Source organism: Daktulosphaira vitifoliae, unplaced genomic scaffold, assembly GCF_025091365.1.
Source record: "Daktulosphaira vitifoliae isolate Bord-2020 unplaced genomic scaffold, ASM2509136v1 Scaffold_2, whole genome shotgun sequence".
In the NCBI taxonomy this organism is placed as follows: Eukaryota; Metazoa; Arthropoda; class Insecta; order Hemiptera; family Phylloxeridae; genus Daktulosphaira; species Daktulosphaira vitifoliae.
Window position 1 is genome coordinate 18154223 of NW_026099573.1, and position 24876 is coordinate 18179098.

Consider the following 24876-nt stretch of genomic DNA (forward strand, 5'->3'; position numbering starts at 1 on the left):
ACAGACACAAAAAAAAAAATAAAAAAAAAAACACATCATAGTAAAATTAATACCTTCTCAGCTTCGCATCGAAGCTAAAACCATGTNAAAAAAAACACATCATAGTAAAATTAATACCTTCTCAGCTTCGCATCGAAGCTAAAACCATGTATCATATAAAAAGCACCAACTGTTGTAAACAAAATAACAATATCAAAGAAACATTTATAGATATTATGAATATTCCCAATAATTACACCATAGTTTTATGCACATCTACTGACCTAAAATATAAATCTAAAATATTTGAAAATGTTACTAATAAATTTGGTAACACATCGGTTTTGCTAAAAAAATACTAACATATATTTAGGTCAAGTAAACACAATAATATCTAATAAAATAATACACTTATTAATAACAAAAGAGTTTTGCGATTCTCAGGCTTCATACCTAGATCTCTTCGAAAGTCTCTGTAATCTAAAAAATATTGCTTTAGAAGAAAAGTTTCCTTTCATTTTCTTCCGCAGATTTAATTTGTGATGGCCTATATTGGGACACAATCAAAGACATGATATTTGAAATATTCCAAAATCAACCGATAGATATATTAATCTGTTACCCTATACTTTCAATACCTAAACACAATAATGAAATTATATCTAACGTGCAATCTTCTATACAAAATCTTAAGAAAAACATTAATTCTATTATTAATGATACTTCCACATCAAAATTTATGAATGTGTTTTCACAATATCAATTAGGGGAAGATGTTCCTTCTGACGGACGATGTGGAATTTATGCGTTAATAAATTCTTTGAACTCTACCTCCTCACTTCATCTACCCCTGGTATTTTCTTCTTATTACACTCTTCTACTCCACACTTCCTGCACAATGGTGATTCCGATACCCCCATTGCGTTAGGATGTTTAAGCAGGTGACCATGTCCTGTCAGTAGACCAGTCAAAGTCCTTATTTGATGTCTAATCATGCCATTAAGATCACCCAGCAATAGACCGGGGGTCTTGATAAACATTANAAACCAGGGGTCTTGATAAACATTTTAGATTGTCTAGGTACTACCAAGTACTTCCAGATTTTCCTGTGTTGTTCTCTGCACCAATTCTTGGGTAGCGCTTTGAGCGATTGCTCAGTGAGTCCTACCACTGGATCTGGTCCAACATAGGTGTTCTCTGCTCCTGTCCTGGCTAAAAAGTCAGCATTCTCATTTCCAGTGACACCGTTGTGTCCTGGTACCCACGCTAGTGTAACTTTGTTGAACCTCGATAGTGATTCTAAAGTTTCCCTACATTCGAGGACCAGCTTTGAATTCACCTGATCGTTACAGAGTGCTTAAAAGCCGCTTGACTATCACTTATGATAANGCTTTCAAAGCCGCTTGACTATCACTTAAGATAGTTATCTTCCTATTTTTGTATACCAGCAGGTTCTGAGCCCCTACCAGTATCGCCATCACCTCTGCTTGGAAAACAGAGGGTGTTGTGCCCAATGACATACTGACATTTATTCGTGGCTTTAAACCCCAAATTCCAGCACCTAACCTTCCTGATTTTTTGGATTCATCTGTATAAATCACAAATCCTCCTTTTTCAGTCAGGTGGTTGATATTCCATTCTCTACGTGTAGTGATCTCCACTTTGTAGGGAATGTTATTCTTAAGAACTGGTTTGATATAATCCAAGGGGTATTCCAAAAAGCCCTGGTCTATTTCTTTTAGTATTTTACCATGNGTCTATCTCTTTTAGTATTTTACCATGTTCTGTTGTATCACTCTCCAAAGTCCACATACCTAAGTTGTGGAATCTTAGTGCTGTGGCTTTGGCGTGAGCTTTCACCTCTAGATGCAGAGGAGGCAATCCAATTAGTGCCTCTAATGCGACCGTTGATGTAGTTCTTAATGCTCCAGTATGGCAATAGCAGCCATTCTCTGTATGCGACTAAGTTCTTTCCTAGCTGTAATGAGTGCTGTTCTGGTCCACCAGACCAGGGCACCGTACAATATCATAGGTTTAATCACTGACGTGTACAACCAATACATGACTCTTGGTTTAAGACCCCATGTCTTTCCCAAGGCTCTGCTGCAAGTCCACAATGTGGTCATTGTTTTTTTGATTCTTGACTCAACATGTGATTTCCATTTTAGCTTACTATCCAAGATAATACCTAAGTATTTTACTTCTGATATTAAGCTAATCTCTTGTCCATTCAGAGTAAGAGTGTCAAGACAGTCAAGTCCTATTCTCTTTCTAGTGAACATAACAACCTCTGCTATATTTGGATTAACAGATAGACCGTACTTACTACAACATAACTGTATAGTGTTAAGTCTCTGTTGTGCTAAGTCTATAATAGTGTCTGGGAATTTATCCACCACTGCTATAACCAAGTCATACGCATAGGCTTGTGTATAACAATATTTGTTTAACTCTAAAGAATATTACTATTTAGTCAATATGCGAAATTTTAATTGCATATTTGAAATAGGCACAAAAATATGTTTAGAAAAGTATATTTTGGTCTTTGATGAAAAATCAGTATAGACCAATAAATTTATCTATCAATAACAAACAATTTTTTTTTTAAGTATTGCCTCAAGCACTTTAACTTTTATACATGATTGCCATAGAAATAATATCTACTTTATAATTTTTTATAATTTCTCTATAAAATTACAATACTAAATTATTAAATATCAATTTCCTACTCTATTTAATTACTATAATAAATTTTAATTCATTAATTATACTTTTAAATTTAAGAACTACTAAATAGAATATAAATAAGAGTTCCTTTTACTTTTTGAATAATCCACCAATTTTTTAAAATTAAACACAATTTACAGATTTGCATCGAATCGTTTCTTATGATAGTGATTTTAATCATCGTCAGATATCATCTATACTTGTCCCAACAATGCCACGTTTTATAGAAATCTTATCAGTTAGTGGTGTGTGCATTAGGTGTTAGGTATTTCTTGATAGTTATGTATGTGTTTACCTCCATCAGTCAACCGGTCCGATACCTATCGTTTTAATCTTATCAGCTGACATTCACACTATACAACTGTAACAATATTGTTGTATTTCCCCCAATTAACTTGTTCGAAGTTGGCACTACCACCACTCGGCGTCATCACCAACGGCCACAAAAAGATGCCAAAATTACGTTCGTTTTTTTTTTTTTTGTCCTCTGTTTTTATAAATTATATATATATATATATATATATATATAAATTTTAAATAATTTAAAAAAAAATGTTATTGTATTATACATGGACCTATATTTTTCTCTTTTTACTCTTCCTTCATTACATTTATATTTGTTTTTTTTTTTAACTCAAAACCTAGTAGCTCTGTTAATGAGAACTATTCTCGCTCGGCTAAGGCTATTAGGTCACTCCAATGTTTTCCTAACTAGTAGGTAAATAGTAGGCCCTCTGGTTTGGCTGAAACCTTGCAATTAAAATATTTAATAATATGATTTGTTTTTTATAGAATTTTTTATTCATTCATACTGCACTTATATTATTATGAATTGTGCAAATATTAATAATTAAACACAGCTTATTAATAATTATATAGATGGTTGTAAAATATTTTAAGAATATTTATTCTCAAATAATTTAACTTAAAATAACTGAATAATTTTGTATATGTGACTAAACTTTAAAATAAAATAAGTTAACTTGCAAATATATAGAACTTTTCCAAAAACACTTAAACAAATATTTTAATTTTAAAAACAACATTGCAAATAGTAGATAAAATAAACTAAACTTTAGTCAATATACATCTTTAAATGTATAAAATATGTATATATTCTATCTAATATTAATTTAACAAAGAAGTTATTCTAAATTTTGTTTTCTATATTTTCAATTGACTAAAAAATGTTCATAAAAATATACTATTTTACTTTTTTCATATTTTGGATAAATCAAATCGATACAACTAGCTATAGACTCGCGGATGAAAACGATTATACTGAATATTTAACTGAAGTAATCAATTATGTTCGATTTCAAGACGAAAAATCTTCAATGCAACACTTAACAGACGGTTTAATGGTAGATTCAGATTCCATTCCATACTTTATTGGAGACTTAGGTTTACATATAAATTACATTAATTTGCCTAAAATATTTGATGCTATTAATGATTTACTTATCTGTAGATATACAATTGTTATAGAAATTTTCATTAAAAATATTGGTTTAATACTGCAATATTGTGATAGCTATTATTTAAAAAACCAATTCTATGATTTTACTGATTGCTTAATTACACTTAATGACGCATTAGAAAGTTCAAAAACTCTATTTGAAAATCTTAACAATGTCATACAATTCTTTAGTAATTTAAATATAAATTACGTATTTGAAGAGTATGAAAAAAAAACAAACATTATTGATGAAATTTCTTTTATTAATAATCACATTCAATCGAAAAGAAAATTGGACATACTTGAGTATATCGATAACAACGCTAATCCTAAAGTTGAGATGGCTGTTAAGGATTTTAAAAATGTTAAAAGTTTTCATAACATTTTATCTTCGAAGATTTCATTTACTTCTATTAAAAACATTAAGTACAATAGTTTCCAAGAAGACTTAAAAAATGATGATGCAATGCAGCACTATTCAATTTTGTGTTTAGATTATGTCCAAGTATGTAATAATCTCAAAGTTTTTTATGATGAAGCATTCAAGCTCGAGTACATCAATTTGGGTTTTCATAACTTACTACATCCGACAACACCAGGGTAAAGTATATTATTATTTTTAAGTAATAGTTCATTAATAAATTTATTATTTTTGTAGAATGTTATTTTGTAAATTCATCCATTTTATTCAAACTATACTTCTTTAATCACTCTATGTTTAAAGAAGAAACATGTACATTACTCTTATTTTACTACATTTATATATAACTTTACAACATATTTTACAACGATGATACGGAATTGTGTTTCTATCAGTACATTGGGTGTTCTACATCTTTAATAAGCAAAAAATTCTACAACTCTTCAATTTATATTACTGTATAACTGACTAGCATTTTCTCCAAAGCGTTCCATATAACTTGACATCTTGAGAACATGCACTTTCTAGATTCACTGTAATTTACATTTTTAATGAACTAAAACTATTAATTATTTGGGAATGATCTATTATATGGAGTTATGTTCAACCAAAGATATATACTAATACTAAAAGGCCATCTGCCATATTCACCTTACAATTAGTTGAACACGACACCGTATGAAATTTATGCACCATCGCTAAATGAACATTACGAATATTTGACTTTATTGTTATGTAATAATTACTTTTAAACATAATTGATTTTACAATTTTGTACAACGCTAGTAGGTATTTAAAAATAAATAATTTATGTTAATACTTTTACACAATCAACTTAATAAATTATAATCTTCAATTTTAACCGCTATTTTTTATATTATGGAAAGTTCGTTTGGTAACGATTATTTACCAATTTTGCTATATTATACATAGTGTCAACTTCACTGATAACTCAAAGATGACTATAACATGGTCGAATTTTAAAACTACAGGACACGCTATTATTGCTAAATTTTTTTATTTATATATAGAAATATTAGTACAATTGATAAATTACCTTTTGGAAATATCCATAGATTTTATTCCAATTAATCATTAACTCTTTATTTTGTATTTTTATATTCATAGACTTGTATCACCATTATATGATGACTCATCTGAAGATCTCGCAGTCAATGTTATAAATACACTATTTAACGTGGATAATGGGCAATCGTTCATTAATACGAAAATTTGTGTGAACTATCAAATTAAAGATTTAAATAAAATACTGCATGATAAAGACAATCCAACCAATTTCTTTCAAAGAAAGCAAGAAGTTGCACACATATTTAAGTGTAGGTATACTGAATTATTAAGACACGTTAATATCTTTTTAACTGCTATGCAACAGTTATGCCTGACAGAACATAGTAAAAAACGTTATGATAACTTAATTATTTGTGTAAATTCCTTTAAAAGTACATTACCATCAGTTACAACTATGATCAATCGTTTGTTAGCAATTTTGGTCTTGTTTAAAAAAGCGTCCATTGGGGATTATATGGCAAAATCGCAATCATGTTTTAAAAATGTAGTGAAACTTGCATCAGAATATAAAAATATTTTAAAGAACCTAAATATTTCTTTAACTGCTGAAACTAATGCAACAAATGCAAAAGAATTTTTGGAAGAGTTCCGTAAAAGTCAAAATGGTGTGACCGAGTTATTATCTGGTACTAGAGTCAATCATTTTCTTAAAAACGATTGTATTCTTAAAAAACCATTGTTAAATAAATTTCAATTTATAGACTCATATCTAAATATTCAAAATTATCGTCATTCAATATTTTCTAGAATAAGTTCAGATTTAATAAAAATTTGTGAAGATTTTTTTATAACTGACTATGATTTATGTTTTAGTGAATTTGTAAACTAATATATTATTTTTTATAAGTAAAATAAATACTATTTTACATTTTTAAAATTTCCTTGGTGTTATGATTCAATAAAGCCCTATATATGTATTTTAATAACATTAGAATCTTTTAAATTGTTAAATTTACTTAACAAATGTTAAAAATTATGTGAGACTCGACTTTATTTCATTAATTAATAATATAAAAATATATAATAAAAATTTATTACTAATGAATAATATTATTTAAAATTAAAATTCTATTAAAAATTAATAAATTCTAGTTATAAATCAATTTATTGATTTATAACTAGAATATATAACCCAAAAAGTCACAAAAATTTTGTGTTAAACGACCTAAGAAAGCAGAGAGTGAAGGTGACATATAGCGTGCAGTTGAAGAAATTAAAGTAAAAGCTAATGTATACATAGATAGTCATAAACTGGAGCAAGTAGAGGAAATGGTATACCTAGAGATCAAAATTACATCTGTTGGTAAGAGCGTCCGCGAGATAAAATAACGCATAACATTAGCAAAAACTACTTTTAGTAAAAAAACATAAGTTGCTCACTTCAATATAGTTACATCTAAATATCAGGAAGAGACTTATAAAAACATATGTATGGAATGTTGCAACATATGAATGCGAAACTTGGATAATAAATGATACCGAAAAGGAAAAATTAGAAAACTTCTAGATGTGGTGTTGGAGGCGTATTGATAGGTTGGATAGAGCGGAAAACAAATGAAGAAGTGCTTAGAGCTGTGGGAGAAAATCGCACAATTATAGATGAGATTAGAGTAATACGCTGGAAAATGGTTTGACATGCCCTGAGACACCCAGAAGAGTTGTGTCATAACTTAAAAATTAATAAAAGAAAAGAAAAAGATTGAAAGAGTTTATATTGTTGAGTGAATTAAAGTGAGGATTAGAATGAGAGTTACTTTTGATTCTGGGTGTGATTCAAGGGTTATTAAATGACAATATAAATATTCTTATAGATTTAAAATTATTACCTAATAATTATTCTTCAGTTGTTATATTAACTTCAGTGATAATATTAATAAAATGATAAATAAAGTAACACATATAAGTTTTTGGTTCACATATTAAACACGTAAGAACTTCGACAATGATGATTGCAATATCCACGTATCGTTATGTATCCAGAGAATGAAATTAACAGTGTGGAATAAGGGTTTGCTTTGCCTTTTTATAATATTTTTTACCCACGAAAATCATCATTGTCTAATTCTTAAAGTATAACTGTTTATTTGATAAATAAGCATAAAATACAGAGATTATTACAGATGAATAGAATATAAATAATTTTGACATTTATATATAACATTGACATAGTTTTTTCCAACAAGACCAGGATTAATACAATGCATTTAATTATTAAAGCTAAAATAACAAAGATGACAAAAATAATTTGTAGAATTCCTCTTGGAAGGAATGATTTCTAAAAGTGACTACTAATAAATTTATGATAGAATCATGTATAATTTAATATAATAATATTTATTTATTTATTTCATCATTCAAAATGATGATGATGATTACGCCCATTAGGGCAGATAGTACAATAATAATACAAATCAATACAAATAATAACAAACTATAAAACTTAAAACTTTTAAGTTATAAATATTAAACTAAAAAAAATACAAAATGAATATAAATAAATATAAAGTAAACATTTGAAAGATTACTTAAAATTATACTTTGAAAGTAATACGACATGTTGACAATAATAATGTTGACGAATCATGATTAAAATCAAAATTTTTTAATGAATTACATAAGTTTAGCATGCGATTAACTGGCGAATTTTTACAATAGTTCTGCGTGAGGGCAGGTATATAAAACATGGAATTATTATGAAGAAATACTTGAGGAACATTGAATGGTAACTTTTCTAAATTTTCGGGACAATCGATTTTGTTATTGAGTAAATTATACATCCACTTTACATCTAAATATTGTCTTCTATATTATAGAGAGTCCGTTTTCAAATTATTAAAAAAAATCTTTTGGTTAATCCTATTGTTATTAAATTTGCCCGATAAAGAGGTTAAGAAACGTTTTTGAATAAATTCAATATTTTTAATATCGTTGGCTATAAATGGGGACCAAATAATAGAACCGTACTCCAGGCCAGATATTAAAAGAGAAAAGTATAAAGTTTTTAAACAATCAATATCATGAAATTCATTGCAATTACGTCTTATGAATCCTAATGTATGCGACGCTTTTTTGTAAATATAGCTAATATGTTTCGAAAAAGATAAATCACAAGACAGAAAAACGCCTAAATCTTTTATGTGATTAACTATAGAAAGGTTAAAACCATTAATTACATATTGATAATTGTAAAAAGATTTAGCTCTACTAAATGTGATTTGTGAGCATTTGTCACTATTTATTTGTAAACCATTTTCAAAACACCATAATATAAATTTATCTAGATCTGATTGTAATTTAAAAAAGTCACTAGGTGAGTTAATTTATAAGTATAACTTCAAATCATCCGCAAATAATAAACATTTACAGTGATTGAAAACATTACTAAGATCATTTATAAAAATTATTAAAAAAGAGGTGAAAATGACCACCTTGGGGTACACCAGATGTAGCATCAATAGTAAAAGACGTTACATCACCAATTTTGACTATTTGTTTTCTGCCACTGAGATAAGACGAAAGCCAATCTATCATAGGGTTACCGACTCCCATAGCACTTAATTTACTTATTAATATAGAATGATTAACACTATCAAACGCTTTTTTAAGGTCAGTGTAGATAGCGTCTACTTAACCACCTTTAGAAATAATAGACATTAAATCAGAATAGTAGACAAGTAAATTAGTAACTGTAGATTTAGAAGTTCTAAATCCATGTTGATTGTTTACCAATATTGAGCTAAAAGTGTAATACAATTTTGGTACTAACAACTTTTCAAATAATTTCGGTATAATACTCATTTTAGTTATAGGTCTGTAATTACGTATGTTAGATCTTGTCCCAGACTTAAAAATAGGGTAAACATAACTGGTTTTCCAAGTCATAGGAAAAATACCAGATGATAAAGATAAAGATAAAAGAAAATGGATTGGACAAGTAAGGGAGTAACGGCAGTTTTTGAGAAAAATCTCAGGAACAAAGTCCGGACCTACGGTCATATTCATATTCAAATTTCAATAGACCCTCAAAAACTTCAGTTATTGAGAGATAACAATTCTTTATATCAATGCGTTCATATATGTTACTAAAAGACCCATTTGTAATATTACTAGAATTTGAATAAACAGAACCAAAAAATTGGCCAAACATATTAACAATGTTATTAATATTATCTGAATGAAAATTATCTAGCTCGAAGGTAGAAGGAAGACAATTTACCTTTTTACAATTTTTTACGTAGGACCAAAAAAATTTAGGATTGGTTTTTAAATTTTTTTGAATATCATTCAAATAGTTAGAATAACAAATTTTCGAATGCTTTTTACACTTAAATCTAACTACAGAAAATTCTTCATAAATAGATAAAGAAGCTTTTTTTTAAATTTCCTGTGTAATTTATTTTTTTTACGAATTAAGGATATTAATTCTTTAGAAAACCAGTTTGGGAACGACGATTTACTCGATGAGGTTTTTGGAATTGATTTTTCATTAACTGAAAAAATCAATTCATAAAACCTATCGACAGCGAAATTTATATTATTGCATTCATACAAGTAAAACCAATTTAAATTATTTAACAATTTATTTAATAAAACATAATCTACATTTTTAAAGTTAAATTTTTTATTAATAGCTACTGATCGACTAGGTCTTATAGTAATGTCAGAGCTAATGTAAAGTGCTGAGTGAAAACTATCAACAGGAACTAAATTATCTTCACATTTTAACACAAGTAGAATTATTTGATATAAATACTATATACGTATAAATATCTGCTGAATGTTTTTTTAATTATTCTATAATATAAACACAATTATTATAATTAGAATATTAATAATTATTGTGTATTCCAGGGGTGTATATAAGGAAGATATGGGCCCTCCTTGAACCACCAGCGCTATCAATATTTTTTTAGGCAACTTCTAATAAGTTCATTCATTACTTTAATTTTTATCAAAAAAAATATTAAATACCCTCCTAAAATAATTTTTGTATATGCCTAAAGGGATTACCTCATTAACAAACGTCAACTTTATACCCAATACATTTTACTATATTCTCTTTTCAATTTTCCTGATTTTAATAATAACATTTTTATATATTTTTGTTACACTGATTATGATGTAATATTTTTTCTGCAAAACATTTATCGTGCCCGGCGTAGCGAATCAGTGGCCTACTTATGATGACGGCCCGAAGAGGCTTACGCGACTTCGGCGCGTAAGGCTCGTACGGCTCCGGGTCTGAGGCGGAGCTCCAGCTAGACGGAGCCTAATAATTTAATATTGTAATTTATACGGAAAAATAATATAAAATGATAAAGTAGTTTATTTCGTAACTTTAATGACAAATATTTATAAAAATTAAAGGTCTTAATGCAATACTTTGTAAAAAAAGTTTTTTATTTATGAATAAATACATTGGTCTATAAGGAAATTTCATCGGAATCAAAAATATACTTTTTAAATCAACAATTATTGAAAAAAATGTTGAGGAAAGAAGAGGTAAAATAAATTTCTCTTAAATTGTTATTAATTTTAATTTGTAATGTATTAAAAAAAATCCTAAAAAAAAAATTGTCCGAATTAAAAAAAAAATGTAGGATGAAAGAGGTACATATAAACTATTTAGAAAAAAGTGTATGTTGATACAGATATGGCGAAGGAAAAGTAAAGTTTATCTCAAGAGTGTAGACTAAGAATATGCTTCAAAAAAGTTTTTGAATACATGTATAACTAGAAAAAAAAAATTTAGAATCCGGATGAACGCACTGGTATTCACGCGGGTTCGTTATCGTTCATTTTTTTATTTTGTCTTCAGTATGGCTATGTCGAGGAAAAGGAATAAGGTGACTTGACTGTATGAATAAATTTTCAAAACATACTACAATTAAATGTATTATACATGAATCATAAAATCTTGTATACACCAATAGGTATAGGAGAGATACTTAATACTAATGTCTCAATGACGCTGATATAACAAATAATAAATTACAAAAGCATTATCGGCTAATTGTAACAACTGATGATAAGGTTGAATATTGAATGGATCAATTGAAGTCGAATGCAATTAGTTGACCAACGTGTACACTATGCTGTGAACGATACTGTGATGTATCTCAGTAAACAAATTAACCCAATGACAATACACTGAGCGCACAAGGGACTACAATTACAAAGGAAAATTTTACTTTTTAAAACAAAAGGTATACAAAACTACGGGCTCCCAAGCGCCATAGAACTTATAGCTAAGATAGCGGCGACAATGCAGACATAGAGAGAAGACCGACAACAATTTGGTGTAGCATAACGACAACACACTCGACCGATATGTATCTAATTTAATCTATATAATTGATTAGCGACATTTTGATGTTCTATCATTGATATTTAATTTGTATTTCATTATAAAAAAAAGAGTTGTGCACTTATTTTAAAGGTCTAAGTAATTTTTATCATAACTATTCTGACATTTGTTGAAGAAAATAATTATTTGTTCGACAAAAATATTCAACAATTCGGTGTACTAAAATTATTTTCTTATTTCAATCAATTTTTTTTTATTCTCCATAATTGAATTGAAAAATATCAATAAAATAAATATTTATTAGTAAATTATTAAAAATAACATTTTTAAAAAACTTAGACATTTTTATTTTTTAAATTATCACACACTGTACGCTGACCATAAATATTATTTAATAGACAAAACTTGTAATTTTCATCAACAGTAAGGTTTCTCAGTGGCATTCACATAATTGAAAATGTGACTTTTCATTTAGAGCTTAATTTAATAATAACCCTATGTGGGTGTATGAATTTAAATTAACGAGATTATCTTACCAGAAGCAATGAAACCATATAGCAGTATTTATATACAAAAGTATCGTTGGTCACTGACTGTTTGAAGAAATTTTGAATTATGCCTGTCAATTCTATACATTAAAGGTATTATAAAGTTTAACAGAAAATATGCCCGTTAATTTCACAGTATTCAAAAAATGTTCGTCAGATAACAAAATGATGCTATATCTATGTAAACGAGATATTGTAGATCACATATCTTTTATTGATCCTATTGGTAAGCTTATCGTACCATTAATTAATTTTTAAGTATCTCACAGACCAAATAAATATCCTACAACAATTTATGCAAGAGTATTTAAAAAGTATTCATTATTTAGTTTTTAAACAATTTTACATAGAAAATTTTTAATAAAACCCACAATATTTCAAAAGTTGCTCGATTAAATTTTTTCAGATAATTTAATTTTATACTAAAATTTATTGAAATATGTTAACTCAGAGCATAATAATTAAATCAATGGTTAAACTTGTATAGTAATCTACTTTAATTCTATACATTGTAGTTAAAGTAAAAAATAATTTGTCAAAAATATAATTTTATTAAAAGAAAATCACAAAAAAAAAATGGAAATCTAAAATTAAAACTAATTTAAATCTAATGCAAATTATAAAATTTCCAGATGGAATAATTGTTTTGGATAATTCATTTTTGAAACAAGGAAAAATATTCGGGCAAGTTGTGTGCAGTTTTCGGTATGGCCGTAAAGAAGACGAAGTAATGGGATTGAATTTCCAAAAAGATATGTACTTAGCCTCAGTTCAGATTTATCCATCTCTTGACGAATACAATTCTTTTAAACCTTCAAATATTCAAGTAAATCAATTATATTTTAAATGAACAATTCATAATTAAATTATTTCTATACAAAACAATATAGTAGTGATATTTTATGAACTGTTAAAGTTACAACTCAAATTATTAATATAAAATTATATTATTTCTATAAGAACAATTTATGATTTAAAGTAGTGACTAGAGGTGAGAAGCAAGTTTTGTTACTTTAATTACAAAACATGTCTTGGATGCCAAGAGTAAAAACTCTTGCATAGACATATATTAATAACATTCGAAATACTGATACAAAATTTATTATTGATCTGTCATTTTTTAATTAAATCATTATTTAAATAATTAAAGTAAATTAAATATGTATATTGTTTTTTAATAATTAAAGTTGACATAATTTTAATAAACAAAAAATGAACATGAAAAATACAAAATTTAAATATTAAAAAAAAACATATTTTTAAAAATTCTCAATTTTTTTTTTTTCATTTAATTAAATGATCAATAATAAAATAATCACTCTGTATAATATTGCTTACTATAATTGTTTATTTTTTACACGTATAAAAATATGTAAAGTTAATACATATAAAATGTCAAATAAATTATGACGTTTTAATTTTTTTATAACGACGAAGATAAATTTAATATCATATTTATAACAAAATATTTTTAAATCTTACACCAAATATCACTTAGTCATCAGTATCAACTTGATACCAATGTAAATAATTTTGAAAGAATTTGGTAGAAATTATTAGATTTAAAATAGATTTTATTAAAATATTCAGTCTTTTTACAATGTAATGAAAATATTTTGAGGTAATTTAACATATTTTAAAACACTTGATCTTTTATAATAAACCATATAAACTGTAATTTAAATAACTATGAAAATTAGTCTCTTGGTTTGATTCATATTTAATGTCAATTAATAAGAATATAGATTTGATAAAAATAATAACTTGAACATTATGAGATATCACTATGTCATTTAATCAAATAAAGAATAATTTTTTTTCTAAATTCTCATAGAATTCAAATATTATACGAATAATTATCGAATAAATAGCGAAGAAATCCGGCTACGTGTAAGATAATTTTTAAAACATTTTTTTCAATCTTCATAATTTATTTTTTTATTTGAATAGTATATATTTATACATTCTTTATACTTATAAATCATAAAACTTGTTACCAGAACATATTATTATTCCTCGCCTTTATCCTAATTACTTGTGGTCAGTCACCCTTATCCTAAACTTCTACTTGACGATATTTCTCACATCATCTACACACACATCAACCGTCCTCATATCGCATTCAACGACATGCCTCTCTCCATCTCTTTTCAGTTCACCCTCTACATCTTCTCATCAACATTCATTTCTATAACTATTCTTACAGATTCCGATTCCTGTCTCCTCATAACACGACCAAACCATCTTAATCTATTTTCTCTCATCTTATCCACGATTTCGCTACACCTATAATCCCTCTTATATGTTCTTAGTCTTATATCTTTCTTTGTCACTCCACTCATTCATCTAAGCATTGTCATCTCTGCTACACTCTGCTCTATTCTCTTGTCAACCGCTCAGCACTCTGAACCATACATCTTAGCTAGTCTCATAGTCTTATAGAAACTATCTTTCAGCCTCATTGGAATTCTCTTATCACATAATACACCAGACGCTTATCTCCATTTCAAACACCCACATTAATTACTGTATCTTGAATCCTCGCAAATACTACCGTTCTTTTGCACAAATTAATACTTAAATTTTGCACTTCTTCTATCACGTCCTCGCTTATTATCATTGATCTCCTCATTTCACCTACCCCGTGTTCTTTTTTGTCAAACTCGTACTCTATATACTCTGTCTTACTTCTACTTAATAATAACTAATCGCCACATGGCGCATTAAGTTAAAAACAAAACAAAATAAACCAATATAAATAACTTGACAAAATAATTGTGGCTTGTGGTTCTGGAAATTATCAATGATACGACTATGTGCCATTAGGCACCATAAAACCATATGGTGATAGGGCTATCGTTATTGGCGAAATAAGCATAAATCAAATAAAAACGCACATGGTGAATGCAAGATTTGTTACTCGTTAATTAATTAATTTCCATTACATTCAATTCAATGATTAAAAATAATAATTTTTGGCTAGCCCAACATTAAATGTAGCCTACACATTTCTAAAATAGATAAATAACTGGGCCAATAGACGTTTAATTTTTATACATATAAACTAGTATGTATCAAATAATTTTACACTTTGCTCTTAATTCATTAAAATAACTTCCTATATAAAATTCCTTATTATTATTCTAAAAATATTATATTTTTAACAAAACATTGAGTATATTTTCATACCATTAATGATATGAAATGATAGATAGTGATTTAGCAATTGTTAAACCGCAATAAATAAATAAATTCTAATTATAAAACTGTTTTTCACCTCACATACGTGGAATTGAAAAACAAGACTCTCCTTTGATACTTTAAGCATTATGACTAAAGTTATTCTTCATAATAATAATAAACTATTAAATCATCCTACTAAACATAATATTTTATAAATAATCAAATTTGTTACGAAACAAAAGTTAATTAATTTAATAAAAACATGTGCAATTATATTGTTAGTATACTTGTTTTGTACATGTATATTTAAAAAAAAAATTCTATAGAACTATTCTATTAAACAAGTCAAAATATAGCCATTTTAAAAGACATAAATAAGTTATGTGTAACCATTAATTAATTCTACATAAATGAAATGTTTAAGGACATTTTGACATTATTCAAGACTTAGATTAATAAACATTTGAGCTATCCTATTTCAACTATTTAACCTATATGTATACTTAACATGATAAATCATATGAAAAAAAATATAAAAATTAAATATATGGTCAATTATTTTTATTATTTTCAATTATTTATATGACAAATGTCGTACTTCCTCTAATAATTAAATACATATTTTATAACAGGTATGCTTGTTATCTAAACTAGGCAGCAATGCTGTGCCATTTCGATTCAAAATACCACAAAATGCGCCACCGTCAGTAATACTTCAAGATGGATCAAAAGATCGGACTGACGCGTGTGGCGTTCAATATTATGTGAAAATATTTGCTGGTCTTTTTGAAACTGATCACAATCGTGCTAAGTAATTTCTAATTTCAGTACAATAATGTCTAAGTCCGTATTTCATTTAATTTATGTTATTGCCTATTGCACTCGAATTTCGTATAGGCTATAAATATTTTAAATGAATTCATAGAGAATTAAATTAATCATTAGGAATAATTTTTAAAAAGGTTACACTAGATAATTACGTATTACTTACATAACAAAAAAAGAGTAATGAGATACAATTTATTGGTCTAAACAAACAATTTAGATGTTATAACTATAAATATAAATTATAAATATAAGATTGAAAATAAAACGAGAAAAATTAAAATTCTGTTGAATTAGCACAAGTGTAATGTGACAACATTGGGCAAAATGTTTCTTTGTTTACATTAAATTGTGCATCAATAGGTAAATAATACTAAATACATTTTTATTTCATATTTTTTACATATGGTACCCACGTATTAATTATTGTAGTAATAATTCTTTTTTAAGTTACCTTTCCGGCCGTAGGGTATTTTCAAATAATTGGAGGGGCAGGAAATGAATAGCGATTTGAAATTATAATTCCCCTAAAAAAAATCCTGGTTTCGTCACTGTATGATACTCGGTTGGGTTTAATCCCGAGACCCTCCAAATACGGCTCTGCCTTGCATATCAAACATAATAGGCTCCGTAAAGTTTTTTAAGACTACAATTTCATGATTTAAAAACACTATCCAGACGGACTGTTTAGGAACATAGATAAATCATGGATTTATCGTATAGATCGCAGCCAGATTTTGCTACTGACTCTGAGGAGTCAACAATAAATATTTAATACTAAATAAATTGTAACCTAATAATAATGTATTTTACAAAAATTTCGATCGAGTGTTATCTCGCTGGTTCTTTGTCCGACCACTCCAAATTTTTTTTTAGAAAATATTTTTTTATATCATTGAATTAAAAAAAAAACGTTTGTTAAATATCTCTTATATATTTTAGGAGTTCGGTGGCTATGAGAATACGTAAAATACAGTATGCACCTATTATGCGTCCTATGAGCAAACATCCCTGCACAATAGTCCGAAAAGATTTTATGTTTAGTCCAGGGCAACTGGAATTAGAAGTAGCACTGGATAAACAGGTAGCATTCTTAACTTCTTGATTGGATTAAATTTTTATCTAAAAAACTCCTTAGTTGAATTTACGTTGTTTTTATCGTTTTTTTTGTAATTTTTATTTAATTAAATATAAAATATTAAAAAATATTAGAGGGCTTATTGCAACAATAAGATATGGCCACTTTTAAAAATATTTCAGGGGAAAAAAAAACATTTTTTTTACTAGAACTATAATGATAAATAACAGAACACAATATTCTCGTATGTTTACATTAATTAGTTTTTGTCCTACAATATTCTATCAAAATTTAATTGAAAAAATAAGGACATATCTCATTTTTGCAGCTAAAACTTCAATTAATTAATTTATATTCACATTTTAATGAATTTCAATTCACAAATCTTTTAATTTCGATGCGAAGCTGAGAATATATTTATCATGTATATATTTTTATATATTTATCTTAGAAAATTCTCAGCAATCACTGGATTTATTTTGTTAATTTATGCATCAAAAGAACCTGATATTAATCATGTTGTACCAATTAGCGTCAAAATATGAAAAAAAAACCCTCAATTTTCATTTAAAAAAATTAAATAGCACAGTGTGCATTCGGCATAGTTGGGACAAGTATAGATGATATCTAATGATAATTAAAATCACCATCACAAGAAACATTTTGATACAAATCTGTAGATAGTGTTCATTATAAGAAATTGGTGGTTTATTTTAAAAGCAAAAGTTAATATTACGTGAAAAAATTGCTATTTTGAATATGGGTAAGTAAAGGGTCAGATTTTCAAAAACTTTATATTAATTAAAAGATAAATACAATAATTAGACAAACAATAATTTGTGTTGATCTATATATTTTTCAAAAAGTTATAGCATTTTAAAAATAAAATCGAAAGTTTTAACACAAAAATAGCATGTTGTTTAACTACGGCAGCTATTTGCACGTAGAAAATAAGTTGTCGGGAAAATTTTTTTTATAATTTATACTACGTAACATAAGCTTTTAGTTAACATATGTTTAAATGACGCAGTATTTCAAGAACATTTTCAATTTATTTCAAAATTACGTCATTGTAAAAAAATAGCATGAATTGTACTACAATATTAAAAACCTATCCCACGAAAGTTCTACTCTAAGAAATAGACCACCAAAGTAAAAAAACCGTAATGTTTTCAAAAAATATACTACATTTTAAATTAATCAAATAATTTAATAGTATTTAATATTTGAGGGATATGTTAAAATATAGAAATTATGAAATTGCAAATATATAAATTATTGTGAAATTTAAAGGAATCGTATGAAAGCGTTTTTTATTATAACAATATAATCACTTTCAGATTTATTTATTGTTATTCCAACACTATCACTACCCTACAATACTGCACTCCGCTATACTTGGTTTATTTTTTTATATTACAATTTTAATCTTAGTATTAAAAATCTAAAAACTCAATTTGTTTTAAATAAAAAACTATTATAGGTATACACACACGGGGAAAATATAATGGTTACTTTGTGCATTCGGAATGGCAGCAATAAAACAGTGAAAAAAATCAAAGTAATCGTACAGCAAATGGTGGATATAATGTTATTCCAAAATGGCCAATGTAGAACAACAGTAGCGGAAGCAGAAACCCAGTGATTATACTCACTAATTAATAGGGGAAGAAAAATTTGTTGACATTTTTTAAAAATTATGTTTCTCTCCACGAAAAAACTGAATTTTGTTTATGAATCCCTTATATACACCATGATATACGGATTTAAAAATATCATGATGTCGGATTTAAAAATTTTTACTCTCCCAGACCTTTATATCTACACAAGCTTATAATTGAAAGCATATAGCATAGTTTTTTAAGATAATGTATAATTTCAAAATTCAAATAATAAAAATATATTCTAGAGAAGGATGCCCAATTTTACCAGGCTCGTCAATACAAAAGACACTTGCTATGTGGCCTGCATTAGACAATGTTAAGGGGAGGTATGGTGTCGCAATAGAAGATTCGATTAAAGACAAAGAGCCTTCACTGGCATCGTCTGTACTGTGAGTACTTGTATTGTATCGTATATTAGAACATAAAATGGTGTGTTGTCTGAATAAGAAATATATATACCAATTAGACTTAGTACACAAATTATGACAAAACAAATTTTTTGTATAAATACGTCTTGTTATTTTTATGTGGTCAAAATAAATAACACTATTTACTGATTACAATTCTATATTACTTTTACAGAGTACCTAACGCTGATATTAGTGAAGTATTTGGCATCATAGTATCATACTTAATCAAAGTAAAACTATATCTGGGGGCACTTGGTGGTGATTTGACTACTGAATTACCATTTCTATTGATGAATTCTCAAGTAAGTAATATTTAAATAGCATATGTATTATTTAAAGTATTAATCTATAGTTCAATACTTTTCAATTATTCAACCTATCAAACGGTTATGAACATGGGCAAATTTCCGATCAAAATGTAGAAGAAAAACATAAAAATATATTTTGCATAATAAATAAAATCTCACAATATCTAACATAAAAATCTAAATACTAGCATATTACATTTTTTCATATACAATAATATAAAATAGTTATTAATTTAATAAACTTATAACCAGGGGCGTCATTTCAGATTTTTTTTTTGGGTGTGCAAGATTTCAAGTAAGCCATTTTAAAATTTTATCAGGCCATATAAAAATAGATATACCTACTTAAGTAAACAAAAAAAACCCAACCCAGGACAGTGCGGTCGTGGCAAATTTTTTTTTGTTGAACTTCTAGTACATAAAACAAGCTTTATTTTAACTTATATTTAAAAAATGTTGTATTCCCTTAACATTTTCAAGAATTAAGTTGAAAAAGTTCTACTTTTTATACAAATTTTCAAGTTTTCAAAAATTTTAAGTCACTTTTTTTTAAATTTGAGGACGTAAAATAATCAAAATAAGTTTATAATTATACTTAATGTGGAATGAGGTACTAGTAAATTTAATTAGTGAGAAAGAGGTATAGGAGGCTGTGGCATCAATAAAAAAGAATAAAGCAGTAGGACCAGATGAAGTGCCAGTAGAAGTATAGAAAATATTAGATGGTGTTAGCATAAAGGGGTTGAAGGATCTTTTTAATAAAATCTTATTAGAAGAGAAAATTCCAAATTAATGGGAAAATAGTATTGTGGAGCCGATATTTAAAGGTAAAGAAGACATACAGGAGTATGGAAAAAGTAATGACTGACACAAAAAAAAAAATAAACACATCATAGTAAAGTTAATACCTTCTTAGATTCGCATCGAAGCTAAAACTATTACGAACATCAATATCAATATCATCATCTTGCGTCCGGTATGAATATCAATAGTTTAGTAAGATATATTTATTGTTTACTCAATTAATTGTTACCAGAATATTTGTTTATTGAACCATGATAATAAGTTCAGTAAAACATTGAACCCTAAGTCTTAGATAAAAATGGTGTGCTGTAAAGCGTTTAAACAGCTCGGCTTTATAATTAGTTTAGCAGCTAAATTAAAACTAGATTTTTCCTTGAGAATTTTATATTCTTCATTGGTTCGGCCAATTATTGAATATGGTTCTATTGTTTGGAATCCTCATTATTCATCGGATTAAACGGATGCAACGGAGATTTTTGTGGCATGTTGGATTTATTTTGGGTATTCAACATGATCCTCATGATTATTCTCCAGTGGCAAGCAAACTTAATTTGACGTCGTTGGCGGGTCGCAGAATTGCTGCAGGTATTAAATTTTTAAATGAATTACTGGATGGTATTATTGACTCGATGTATCTTTTGCAGTTAATTAATATAAAAATTCCTCAGAGAAAATCTCGTTCCCATTTTCCTTTCTTCATCCAAATTAGTTCTACAAATTACTTATACGAATTGAGCTCATTAGAAGAATTCCAAATAGTGCCAATATTGACCCACATATGTTGTCTCGTTAACCACTTCCTTTTTCTTATTTTGTACTTTAAAACGGTAATTTTTTTCAAATATTATTTCAAATATTCTATTGAATCGTTGTGAATTGTATTTATACTGACATTGTAAAAAGGGCTAAGCTCGTTAAATTTATAAATAAATAAATACAATATTTTTGGAATTTGAATTGATGTATAACAAAATGGTTGCATTATTAATGCAGGCCAATTGGGACTGTTTTTAAAGTAAGGGGTGCGGTTGCACACCCTGACCCTCCCCAAATGACGCCCCTGCTTATAACTTTAACATAGCATCGTCCATGTATTAATACTTAATTTCCAAGTAATTTCTAAGAAATTGACAAAAATATATTGAATAACATCAATTACCACTTAGGTGATAGGCCCATTCATTCAGTCTCACCTATGATTAGTTAAGTTTTTTATAAATTTTTTTTGTAAAAAACATTCTAAAATAATTATATTTATAATTAATATATATATATAATTGTATCATTTTTTACAGGAAGAAGATGTTGTCAACGTAAAATAAAATGTATTTAAGCAATCAATAATTAAAAATTTTTATTTTATCCTATAATCTGTTGAAAGTTTAAGAAAAACTGATATGAACTATAATTTTTCCAATAATTTATGACGTTTAATTAATTTAAGTAGTTTTAATATTAATATATTGATTCTCGTGTAAACATTTTTATCATCCATTAGTTTTTGAAAGCGAGATGGACGTACATAACACTGTTTTTACCACATAAATCGGAAGTCTTAAAAAATACAGTAATTTATATTTATTTGGTTATTTAATTTTTTTAAATTGAGTAGGTATTGATAATTAAAATCCTACAAATAGAAATTTAGCAATATTATATGCAATGTTGTATAGAAATTATATTAAGAAAAAAATTTAATTCAGCCTATCTATTTTTAACTCGCTTATATTAGTTTCACATGTATGTTGTGTGTATAACTTTCACGCGCACGTGTCTACGGCCTTGAGACTAGAAGATCGTAACGCATTCACACCACCCCGCTCCCCATTCGTCATAAAACAATATTTTCCAACCCGTAGACGCGCGTGTGTCATCAATTATATATATATATATAAATAAATTTTTATTTTGACTGACACGGACCCGCGTCGCTTCGTTATACACGATGCCCCGCGACTCGTGCCACCATTGTCAGCCGTCGCCCTACTATGAGTATTTGACTGACCAACACCGCGCGTTATACGCCGCGGTGCAAAGTCCAGCAAATGCCGCACGGCCGACGACGTCCCGCCGCAAATGACACAGAAGTCTTCTTCCCGTTGTCAAAGTGAAAATGTCGACTAACTGATCCGTACTCGCGGACCGTCGCCATCAACGCTGCTAACCTTTTGACGTTGACGCCAGCGAAAGTGCCGCGATATTATGCGAAGGTTATATATTTCTGCCGCCGCCGCTAATATTAATATATATATATATTAATTATATATACGTACATGTTAATATTCATTTATATATTCCTACAGCCGACGCCGTTTATGCCTCGTGTATAACGTTCCCCCCGCCACGCCTGCCCACAAAACACGGCCATACCTTGTGCATGATACGTTTACGTACTTAAGTCGCTTTACATATATATATATATATATATATTCTAATAACTATTAAAACTTATATATTAATACACTTTATTCTCATTAAGAGATATGTAGTGTATTCATTCCGATTACGGGGGATGATTCCTCCGTATCGTCATTTTTCGTCACTACCTCCACGTTGCGCGCCTGCTGCTTTCCTTGGTAGCAGTTTCAAAAAAGCGTGGGTGCTTTGTGCCATATTTTTCGTATATTGAGCGCCCGACGCTTTTTTTTCACAATAATACTAGTATTTTTCATTCATTATTGTTTTAAGTTAATTTTAAAAATTATTTTTAACTTTTTAGTTCGATGTGCTTTAAAAACGTGTTTTTAGTTTTTTTAACAATAAGTCATATGATTATAATTAGAATCTAGTAAGACATATTATCCTCGAAAATTGGAAAAAAATCCCGGTTTTTAAATAAAAAGTTGCTTAACCACCAACTTTCTCCATACAGACAAATAAAATCATTCATTTCTAATATTTTTTGAGTATTTATTGTCGAATTAGGTTTGATATGTATAGGCGCTGTCGAAGTGGAACAAAATAAATATAGTTTAAAAAAACTGAAAAACACGCTTTTAAAGTATATCAAACTAAAAAGTTCAAAATAATTTTAAAAATAAGCTTAAAACAATAATGAACGAAAAATACTAGTATTATTGTGAAAAAATCGTGGGGCGCTCAATATACGAAAATTATAGCACAAAGCCCTCTCGCTTTTTTTCACAATAATACTAGTATTTTTCGTTCACTATTGTTTTAAGCTTATTTTTTAAATTATTTTGAACTTTTTAGTTTGATATACTTTAAAAGCGTGTTTTTCAGTTTTTTTAAACTGTATTTAATTTTTACTTTTTAGTTTTTTATGACATCGCTGTTACAGTCACGGAGAGTTAATTGTCAATTATCACTAGTAATGGGTATAATTTCTGCATTGCTAGTTAGTGTGTTTAAAAACTCACAACAATGTGTGTTATTACCATTGATAATAAAGGCTATATGCTTGCTAATATCGTCATAAAAAACCAGTAAGCTAACTGTATTTGTAATCCCTTATGTATTATACATGTATATTAACTCAAAAAAATTTGAATCTTTAAATGTTGATATCTAATAATAAACAATAAAAATTTGTTTATATATATATAATGTTGATGATACACCCGCATTTACAGGTACGAAAAACAAAAATTATACAGGAAAATAGTGTTACCGGCGAGCGGTGAGAGGGTTGGGGTGAATGCGTTACGATAGTCTAGTCTCAAGGCCATAGACGACGAGATACGCGAGAATAATATAACACGTGCGCGTGGAGACTTACAAACAAACACATAACTCGCAACATACAAGTGAAACTAATATAAGCGTGTTAAAATAGGAATTATTTTAGCTTTTGGAATAATCCACCAATTTCTTAAAATTAAACACTATCTACAGATTTGCATCGAAACGTTACTTTTGAGTACTGTTAGTACTCTTCGACTACGTTAAAAGTAAATTTTTATCACTAATAAGACAAATTTCTTTTTCAAAATTTAAAATAGCCCTTGCAAAAAAGTTCATTTGTCGATAACAATTTTAGGACAAGTACTCATTGAGTGCATGCATTTTAATACTTAAATTGGGTATACTGTAGATGGTATGTACAATGGTACT

The 24876-nt window shown here is 27.8% G+C and overlaps 2 protein-coding genes across 4 annotated transcripts; both read left to right on the forward strand.

The window, feature by feature from the left end:
* Positions 1 to 3856: 3856 nt before the first annotated feature.
* LOC126898038 (uncharacterized) lies at positions 3857 to 6504 on the forward strand. Its single transcript, XM_050671987.1, has 2 exons — positions 3857 to 4765; positions 5715 to 6504. Exons 1-2 carry the CDS (start codon positions 3894 to 3896, stop codon positions 6502 to 6504), a joined length of 1662 nt encoding a protein of 553 aa, XP_050527944.1. The 5' UTR covers positions 3857 to 3893.
* A 6004-nt stretch (positions 6505 to 12508) lies between these two features.
* On the forward strand, positions 12509 to 22383 carry LOC126898566 (arrestin homolog). Of its 3 annotated transcripts, XM_050672757.1 has the most exons (9): positions 12520 to 12756; positions 13163 to 13356; positions 16346 to 16524; positions 17481 to 17622; positions 19100 to 19257; positions 19526 to 19669; positions 19863 to 19992; positions 22098 to 22134; positions 22180 to 22369. In XM_050672757.1, exons 1-8 carry the CDS (start codon positions 12648 to 12650, stop codon positions 22122 to 22124), a joined length of 1083 nt encoding a protein of 360 aa, XP_050528714.1. In that variant the 5' UTR covers positions 12520 to 12647; the 3' UTR covers positions 22125 to 22134; positions 22180 to 22369. The 3 variants fall into 3 exon arrangements, with proteins under 3 accessions (XP_050528715.1, XP_050528714.1, XP_050528713.1); XM_050672756.1 differs by having other exon boundaries at positions 12522 to 12756; positions 22098 to 22383; XM_050672758.1 differs by lacking the exons at positions 17481 to 17622; positions 19100 to 19257 and having other exon boundaries at positions 12509 to 12756; positions 22098 to 22369.
* The last annotated feature ends 2493 nt before the right edge of the window (positions 22384 to 24876 follow it).

Bases quoted from the DNA above. Each gene is read 5' to 3' on its own strand.
- LOC126898038 (XM_050671987.1), top strand. From the start codon at position 3,894: ATGTTCATAAAAATATACTATTTTACTTTTTTCATATTTTGGATAAAT. The intron at 4,766-5,714 runs GTAAAGTATATT...TTATATTCATAG, and splicing joins CTACATCCGACAACACCAGG to ACTTGTATCACCATTATATG.
- LOC126898566 (XM_050672757.1), top strand. From the start codon at position 12,648: ATGCCCGTTAATTTCACAGTATTCAAAAAATGTTCGTCAGATAACAAA. The intron at 19,258-19,525 runs GTGATTATACTC...AATATATTCTAG, and splicing joins GTAGCGGAAGCAGAAACCCA to AGAAGGATGCCCAATTTTAC. The intron at 19,993-22,097 runs GTAAGTAATATT...CATTTTTTACAG, and splicing joins TTCTATTGATGAATTCTCAA to GAAGAAGATGTTGTCAACGT.